At 38.2% G+C, this 9,728-nt stretch overlaps 1 protein-coding gene across 1 annotated transcript in view; it reads right to left on the reverse strand.

Moving 5' to 3' along the window:
- LOC102761280 (cTAGE family member 5) overlaps positions 1 to 9,728 on the reverse strand; it is a 118,002-nt gene that overhangs the window by 61,119 nt on the left and 47,155 nt on the right. Inside the window, 3 exon segments of the mRNA XM_006779355.2 lie at positions 4,113 to 4,201; positions 4,838 to 4,859; positions 7,988 to 8,119. Of these exon segments, the coding sequence (XP_006779418.1) occupies positions 4,113 to 4,201; positions 4,838 to 4,859; positions 7,988 to 8,119 (243 nt within the window).

Consider the following 9,728-nt stretch of genomic DNA (forward strand, 5'->3'; position numbering starts at 1 on the left):
CCTCTCTCTCTCTCTCTCTCTTTCTCTTTCTCTCTCTCTGTTCCCTCTCTTCTTCCTTCCCTCCCTCCCTTTCTCTTCCTCTTCCTCCCACTGCTATCTTTCGGTAAGTATTAAAAAATAATAATAATAAAAATGAATAAAAAGACAAGATTTGACTCAGAACCAAAGGAAAAAGTAAGAGAAACAGAGTTCTTAGTCAGGCATTGGCTATAATAAAAAAGACATATAATAACAAGTGCTGGGAAAGACGTGGAAAAACTGTAACACAAACTGCTACTGGGAATGTGAACTGGTGTAGTCATTGTGGAAAACAATTTGGTAGTTCTTTCAAAAGTTAAATGTAAATCTAAATCTAGCAATTCTACTTCTGGGTATATACTACCCAAAAGAATTGAAAACATATATCCAAAAAAGAAAACATATATCCACACAAAAACTTGTACATAAATGCACATAGCATCATTTATAATAGCCAAAAATGAGAATAACCTAAATGTCCATCAATTGACAAATGGGTATGGAAGTTGATACAAAATATTATTTGGCAAAAAATATATAAAAAATTAGTACTGATACATGCTACAACAATGATAAACCTTCAAAACATCATTTTAAGTGTTTTTAAAAAGCAAGGCACAGCCCTAACTGGTTTGGCTCAATGGATAGAGTGTCGGCCTGTGGACTCAAGGTCCCAGGTTCGATTCCGGTCAAGGGCATGTACCTTAGTTGTGGGCACATACCCTGTAGGGAGTGTGCAAGAGGCAGCTGATCGATGTTTCTCTCTCATCAATGTTTCTTACTCTCTATCCCTCTCCCTTTCTCTCTGTAAAAAATCAATATATATATAAAAAAAAGCAAGGCACAAAGGACTACATATTATATTATTCCATTTATGTGAAATGTACAGAATAGACAATTTTATAGGAACAAAAAGTACATTAATTGTGTAGGGCTTGGAAATGGGAGAGAATGGGTGAAGGGTGGTAGCTAAGAGGCGAAGCATTTCTTTTTGGGGTAATAAAAATGTTTGAAATTTATTGTAATGGATGCAAAACTCTGTTAATATATTAAAAGACACTCATGCCCTAGCCAGTGGATAGAGTGTTGGCCTGTGTTCTGAAGGATCACAGGTCCGATTCCAGTCAAGGGCACATGCCCAGTTGCGGGCTCAGATACCAGGGAATAAATTTAAGAAAAGATATGCAAGCCTGGCTGGTGTGGCTCAGTGGCTGAGCATTGCCCTATGAGCCAGGAGGTCACTGTTCGATTCCCAGTCAGGGCACATGCCCGGGTTGTGGCTTGATCTCCAGTGTGGGGCGTGCAGGAGGCAGCGATCCATGATTCTCTCTCATTGTGGCTGTTTCTCTCTCCCTCTCTTCCTCTCCCTCTCCCTTCTTCTCTGAAAGGCACATGCCTGGGTTATGGGGTCGATCACCAGTGTGGAACATACAGGAGGCAGCTGATCAACGATTCTCTATCATCACTGATGTTTCTATCTCTCTCTCCCGCTCCCTTCCTCTCTAAAATCAATAAAAATATATTTAAAAAAAAGAAAACCTATGGAAGATCTCAACTTAAAGATGTATAAAACAATATTGAAAGGATTACAAAAAGACGTAAGTAGAGGGATATATCATAATCCATTCACAAGAACACAACATTGCAAATATCAATTCTCTCCAAATTGATCTATATATTTTAATGCAATTCTAAATCAAATTCCTAGAGCAGGCTATGTACATGTGTAAACAGATTAAATGATTTCAAATTTATACTAGTATACAAAGGCAAAATGCCAATTACCTCTCCAATCTTGAAGAACAAACTTAGAGGTATACACTGTGGTATCAAGACGTTATAAATGCCCTCGCTGGTTTGGCTCAGTGGTTATAGTGTCAACCCACAGACTGAAGGGTCCTGGGTTCAACAGCAAGTCAAGGGCACATACCTCGGTTGCCAGTTCAATTCCCGGCCCCTGTAGGGGCACGTGCAGGAGGCAACCAATCTATGACATCTCTCTCTCTCTCTCTCTCTTTCTCTCTCTCCCTTCTTCCCTCTCTTTCTCCCCCCCTTACCTCCCACTTTCTCTAAAAAACAATGAGGAAAAAATATCCTCCAGTGAGGATTAAAAAATAAAAAGACTTTTTATAAAAACACAGTAGATTTAAAAAGCGTGATTGGCATGAGAATAAAAAAATATATAGCCCAACAAGACGGAAGCTATAGAAACAGATTCAGATATATACAGTCACTTGAATTAAGAAGATGACACCACAGAACAAAGGAAAAGATGGTCTTTTCAATAAATAGTACTGGTTAATGCAATATTCATATGAAAAACATTCAATTTTGACCTCCAAATCACACCATCACCAACTGAATTCCATACCCTGTAGGGAGTGTGCAAGAGGCAGCTGATGAGCGAGAAACATTCAGATAGATGAAGAACTGAATAAATTTTGGCTTTAAATTTTGACCTCTAAATCACACCATCACCAATTGAATTCCAGATAGATGAAGAACTGAATAAATTTTGGCTTAATTGTTCCCCTCACCCCCAAGTTAATAAGTTAAAGCCCCAATCCCCAGTATGAATTTGATAGTATTTGGAAATAGGCTCTTCAAGGAGGCGATTAAGTTAAAAAGGGGCTTTAGGGTGGGCCCTAATCCAATGTGTCCTTATAAGGAGAGAAAACGTGGACACAGAGAAATACCAGAAACAGGTACCAAGACAGAGGAAAGACTAGGGACTATCAGGCAAGAAGGCTGCCATTTGCAAGCCAAGGAGAGAGACCTTAGAAGAACCAAACCAGCCAACACCTTGGTCCTGGACTGCTAGCCTCCAAAACTGTAAAACAAATCCAATTTCTGTTGCATAAGCCACCCAGTCTGTGATACGTTATGACAGTCCTAGCAAACTAACATAAAGACTAAAGGAGATAAAAAAATATATTAAAAAAATAAAAATAAAAAAAGGCTAAAGGAGAAAAGTAAAGCAACAAAGTTTCTAAAAGATAACACAAAAGGATACCTTCCTATCTTTGAGCAGACAAAAATTTCTTAAGTAGAAAACAAAAAGCAGTCATCCACCATAAAAAAAGATTGACATGCCCAGCCAGTGTGGTTCGATGGTTGAGCATCGACCTATGAACCAGGAGGTCACAGTTGGACTCCTGGTCAGGGCATATGCTGGGTTGTAGGCTTGATCCCCAGTGTGGGGAGTGCAGGAGGCAGCCGATCAATGGTTTTCCCTTATCATTGATGTTTCTCTCTCTTACTCTCCCTTCCTCTCTAAAATCAACAAAAATATACTTTTTAAAAAAAAAAAGATTGACAAATCAGACTATATTAAAATTATAAACTTCTGCTTACCAAGACACCATCTTATATAATAAAAGGCTAATATGCAAATTGACCAAACAGCAGAACGACCGGTCACTATGATGCACACTGACCCCCAGGGGGCAGACACTCAACACAGGAGCTGCTCCCTGGTGATAAGTGCACTCCCACAAGAGGAGCACTGCTCAGCCAAAAGCCAGGCTCACAGCTGGCGAGCGCAGTGGCAGTGGCGGGAGCCTCTCCCACCTCTGTGGCAGTACTAAGGATGTCCAACTGGCAGCTTAGGCCTGTTCCCCTAAGCCATCAGTCGCACATCCCCCAAGGGCTCCGGGACTGCAAGAGGGCACAGGCCGGGCTGAGGGACCCCCTTCCAGTGCACAGATTTTGTGCACCGGGCCTCTAGTATGACATGAAAAGGCAAACACAAGGTGGAAGAAGATATTTGCACCACATATTTCTGGCAAAGGACTCATACTCAAAATATGTGAAAAGAAGTCCTACATGTCAAAAAGGAAAAAAAATATAACTATACCTTTAAAAATATAAAGAAGAAAGAAGAGGAAGAAGATCAATGAACATATAAAAAGGTGTTTAACTTCACTAGTCAGGAAAAGGCAAATTGAAACCTAGTAATTTGAAGAGCAACTTGAACTCTTATACTTTGCAAACAAATCATTAATAATTTTAAGCTAATACAGAAGTACCTATATTAAGAAGTATAAAATCCTCAGACTCTAACATGAATGTTAACATTTTCAAAAATGTCTTACCTCTTTTTGTACAAGGCTAAATTTTTCAAGTAGTTTACATTTTTCTTCAATTAGTGTAGAAAGTTCCACAGCAAGCTTTTTCTCTCTTTCTAAATAAAAAGTTAAAATATAAAAACATTTATCCGTAAAGATATATGTACCCCTATGTTCAATTACAACATTATTTACAATAGCCAAGAAATAAAAACAACCTGACAGACACCTGGTTAAAGAATATGTGATGTGTATAAATATACAGTATAGTATAAAATTATACAATGGAAAACTACTTAGCAATAAAAAGATGAAATATTCACATTGATGACAACATGAACCAATCTTTAATGTATTATGCTAAGTGAAATAAATCAGACTGAAAAGGACAAAAAATATGATTTCACTATATGTGTAATATAAAACAAACAGCAACAAACGAACTATCGAAAAAAACAAACTTACAGATACTGACAACAGAACGGAGATTACCAATAGGGAAAGGGAAGGAGAGACGGCAAAGTTGGTAAAGGGGGTCAAATATATGGTAATGGAAGGAAACTAGACTTCAGATGGTAAACACATAACAGGGTACACATATGTAGAATTATAATCTTATACGCCTAAAAATCATGTTATTAACCAATGCTACCCCAGTAAATTTTTTTAAAGTTAATATTATCATGTGTAAATTGTTTTAAGTTTTAAAATTATAAACAATGGTGAAGTCTAAAGTAGAAAAAAGAGCTTACCCACATAAAGCCGGCTTCTAACCTGAAACAAATTTTAAGCAAAATTACATTAAAACAAATACACATTCAAGTAAGTCTAATTTATTTAACTTATACTGCCAAGTTAAAAATAACACTTATTGCCTGAGTATGAATTTGTTAATCAAAAGTGTTCTGTCCAATGAGAAAAATGCAACATATTAAAATCTCTCTATTAAAAGTTCACATTGTGTATTAGGATATTAAAAGTGCTGAAATACTGTATCATTTAGCCCATTATTCCTCAAACATATTTGGCCCTAAAACAAACTATTTCAGGAAACCCCTATCATTATCTCCCCTAGTGCTAATATCCAAAATAACACAATTTGAGAAATCCAGGGTCATGGATCTGAACTGACTATAAAGAAACAGTAAACACTACCTTTTTATTCTTTAATCTCTCTCTCTCTCTCTCTCTCTCTCTCTCTCTCTCTCTCTCTCTCAAATAATGAAGGAAAAATTCCACCTGCGGGGAGATCAGATTAGGGTTAAGGTAATATAAGCAAGTATAAAGAAACAATGGGGACTTAAATTATCTACAGAAGATGTATAAGGATAAAATTTTAAAAAAATAAAATTTAAGCCTTGTCTGTGTGGCTCAGTGGTTGAGCAATCACTCATGAATCAAGAGGTCAGGATTCAATTCCTGGTCTGGGCACATTGCACAGGTTGCGGGCTCAATCCCCAATAAGGGGCTCCCCAGTAAGGGGCATGCAGGAGGCAGCTGATTTCTCTCATCACTGATGTTTTTAATCTATCCCTCCCTCTCCCTTCCATCTGAAATCAATACAAATATATTTTTAAAAAATGTTTAAAGTCAAGGTACAGTGGTATGGGTAAAGATGAGGAATTAGCGAACTGAAACATCAGATTGAGGAACTCCCTCAAAAGATAGCAGGAAACTACCAAAAAAAATATTTTTAAGTTAAGAGATAGAGAAATCTTAAGCATAAGGGCTAACATCTAAAACACAGTAATCCCAAAAAAAGAAATAAAAACGTAAAATGCAGAAGAAATTTCCCTGATTTAAAAAATGATAAAAGATCTCATTGAAAGAATACAAATGAGAGTGCAGAAAAGGTCTACATGTATGTGGAACTCTTACATATGGCATAGCAGATGAGTAGGAAAAGGAGAGACTTATTCAATACATGAAGCTGGAAAACGTGGTTATATTTGGGAGGCAAAAATTACACTGAATCCCTATCCCGTATCAAACAAAACATTGGATTCAAGATGAATCAAGGACTTATATCTTAAAAGCAAAATTTTAAAATTAAGAATATCTGCTCATCAGAAAACACTTTAAGAAAAATGAAAAGAAGTTTCATACTGGGACACAGACTATACACATAATCAGTAAGGGTAGCATCAAGAATAACAAACACCTACAAATAAAAAAACAACGAACTACTCAATAAAAACTTAAGCAAAAGACATAAACAACTGTTTCCCAAAATGACAAACACATATGACTGGTAAATTTAGTAAGAGATTATAATCTCGCCGAAGCCGGTTTGGCTCAGTGGATAGAGCGTCGGCCTGCAGACTGAGGGGTCCCAGGTTCGATTCCGGTCAAGGGCATGTGCCAGGGTTACGGGCACATCCCCGGTGGGAGATGTGCAGGAGGCAGCTGATCGATGTTTCTCTCTCATTGATGTTTCTAGCTCTCTATCTCTCTCCCTTCCTCTCTGTAAAAAGTCAATAAAAAATATTTTTTAAAAAAAGAGATTATAATCTCACTAGTGATCAAGGAATTCCAATCAAGACTGTTATTTTTCCATTCAAGTGGCAAAATAACAAGTGTTGGAGAGGACAGAAATCAAATAGATCTCTGGGCCTCATATATTGCTGGTAAGGGTATAAATTGGTACAGACAATTTGTAAAACAATCTGGCATTATGTTTAAAAGAAGTTCCATATATTCTATAACCCAGTAATCTCACACTTAAGTATATTCCCAAGAGAAACTTTAAAATACACAACAGGCCTTTGCTGGTGTGCTCAATAGTTAGAGTGTTGGCCCGCAGACTGAAGGGTCTTGGTTCGATTCTCAGTCACGGGCACATACCTGGGTTGCAGGTTAGATTCCCGGCCCTAGTCAGGGATCATAGGGGAGGCAACCAATCCATGTGTCTCTCTCACATCAATGTCTCTCTGTCTCTCTATCTCTATCTCTCTTCCCTCCCTCCCTCCCTGCCTTCTACTCTCTCTAAAAAGCAATGGAAAAAATATCCTCAGTGAGAATTAAAAGGAAAAAGAAAAAAAGGTAAAATAAACAACAGGAGATATGTATAAGAATATACATAGCAGGTGGCTATTGGAAATATCAGGAGAAACACTTTGTAAAGTATGAGTGTCTAAGCATTACGCTGTACACCTGAAATTAATGCAAAATAATACTGAATGTAAACTGTAATTGAAAACATATATTTAATTAAAAATAATATACAGAGCAGCACTAATAGTAATAGAAAAAAAACTGAAAGCAACCCAAATGTCCAAGGCCATAAAATCTAAAATTTTAGTATACTCTTACAATGTAATTTCTAGAGCAATCAAAATGGAAAAAAATTAGTCTCATGCAAACACACATGGATGACTCTTAGGAATATAGAATGGAATAAAAAGTTCCAAAACATGACACAGGGCATGAAACTGAATAAAATCACATATATACTTTTGATAAATATATGTAGATAGAACCAAAAAAAATGTTAAGGCTTGGGAATTAACAAGGATCAGGATAAGGTTACCTCTAGTACAGGGAGGCAGGGTGATGAAATAAGGAAGGATCACCTAACTATAAGTGATACTCAGTGTTTGTTTCCGGGTTGAGTGGCATATTCACAGATGTTTAGCATACTTTAAAAACAAACACAGACATAAATAAATAATAAAAGTAAGGTTTTAGTATTAGTTCTACAAAGAAATCCTTTAAAATTTTTACACTAAAAATATTCCTCTAAATCCATATTCAGTTTCTAGTAGCCAGAGATTAACATGAGTGATCCATGTAACTACAACCTAACCTGTTATCTTAAAATAAAAGATGTTTCTCATATTACTTGTTCAATCTGAAGACAAAATGAACATTCTCTTAGTACATATAGAACACTGGTTACTTACCGATCGAAAGCTTCTCCACAGAAACAAGAAAACAGCAAAAAATCCAACAATCACTGCACATACCAGCAATTCCCATGGAAAACCATAGGGATTAGAACCTTTTCTCATATCTTCAGGCAATGCTGCCACAACCTTCAAGACAAGAAAATTAACTACCATTATGACAACTCACAAAATCTGTGACTCCAACTCTGAGTTTTATAATACCAATTTATTGGACAATAATCTACGTGAATATCTTGGAGGGCCCACTGCAAAAGAGAACCATCTGCTATTCTGTATTCTATTGAAATGAGAAACTTCCTGCAAATGGTTATGGTCTACCACCTTTGCTGTAGGAAAAAAGGTGGTCTTTCCCAAGCCAATCAGACAAGTAGAGGGGGAGGGCCTCTATCTACTGCACACATTCTCTCTTGGGACACAGACTTTGCTAAATGCAGAGATGGGCGCTAACATGGTGCCTAGGGCATAGAAATATGCCAGGTCCTAAAAATGAGGCAGTCTAGGAGCCAAGAGGAAGGCATATTGAGTAGGCTGAATTATCTGTCTTATTCTCTATGGTGCCTTCTTTTTTTTTTTCATACAAACGTTTAGTAAAGGTTTACTTAAATGTTTCCATCTTGCTTCAGCTACAGTATGAGGAATTAGGCTTAGCCTAAAGCGCTAAATAAAAGCGCTGGGGCTTTCCAGCACCCTCACCTGGAGCGCACTTAGGCCTCCAGCAAGCATCACTGCGCGTCACTCCGAGCCCCCCTTACGTTTCTGGTAACACAACCCATCCAGTTCGCTGCACACACCATGCTGCTTCATGTCGCCTCTGCTTAAACTATTCCCGCAGCCTTTCCTAAAGACTCAAGAAAATGCAGTCTCTCCCACCCCTCAATTTCCCTAGCACTTTCTGTATTTGCTTCCGTGAGCACTTCACCAGTTTCTACTTGGTCCTTTTTTCTGTCATGCCTCCCCTGACAGCATGATGCCAGTGGCCAAATTATGTCACAGTCCATTTAGAGCCCCCATAGAACTGCCATATACATAGGAATACCATGGCAACTGTACTTTTTATTTACATAACAAGAAACAAATAATCATAGCTGCTCCCTTATTGAAAAGGGCTTTTTAAATTTCTAGTGCAAATAGGTGTTTTTTTAAAAACACGGCAACATGCATGTCACTAAACATGTCTGCAAAGACAACTATAAAGACTCAGAAAAATCCCTGCAACATGACTATAAACTGAACCTAATAATGTTGAACACTTGGAGTTTAATATCTCCAGATGTTACATTAATACGACCTTTTACATGAACAAGACAAGAGAAAGAAGAACAATCTCTCTTACGGTAAAGCATCTCAAAAGAGCATCTTAACAGAAGATGCAGAATTAGCATCCCAACTCCCTGCCCAGGTTCAGGTATCCGTTCAGGACAACGAGAAGTTTCATCACTAAAAGGGACTCATTTCAGAGGATCAGTCAAGTTTCCTACAGTCGGGGGAACTACGTGGCACTGACTCCTGTTCAAGATCAATAACATGACAGAAAGCATCACTCGTTAGGAATCGGGAAACACTTCACACACCTTTGCAAAGTCCCGCTAAGCAAATGCTCTCTTCGCCGTCCTGGCCTCCAGGGTCCCTCCACCACACAAAAAGCGGCCCCAGCATCCCGCGGACCTGCTACCGCCGAGCCCGCGGCCGCAGGACCCCGGCTCCGGGACCTCCCACCGCCGCCGCTCAGACCCCA

The sequence above is a fragment of the Myotis davidii genome, unplaced genomic scaffold, assembly GCF_000327345.1.
Source record: "Myotis davidii unplaced genomic scaffold, ASM32734v1 scaffold273, whole genome shotgun sequence".
In the NCBI taxonomy this organism is placed as follows: Eukaryota; Metazoa; Chordata; class Mammalia; order Chiroptera; family Vespertilionidae; genus Myotis; species Myotis davidii.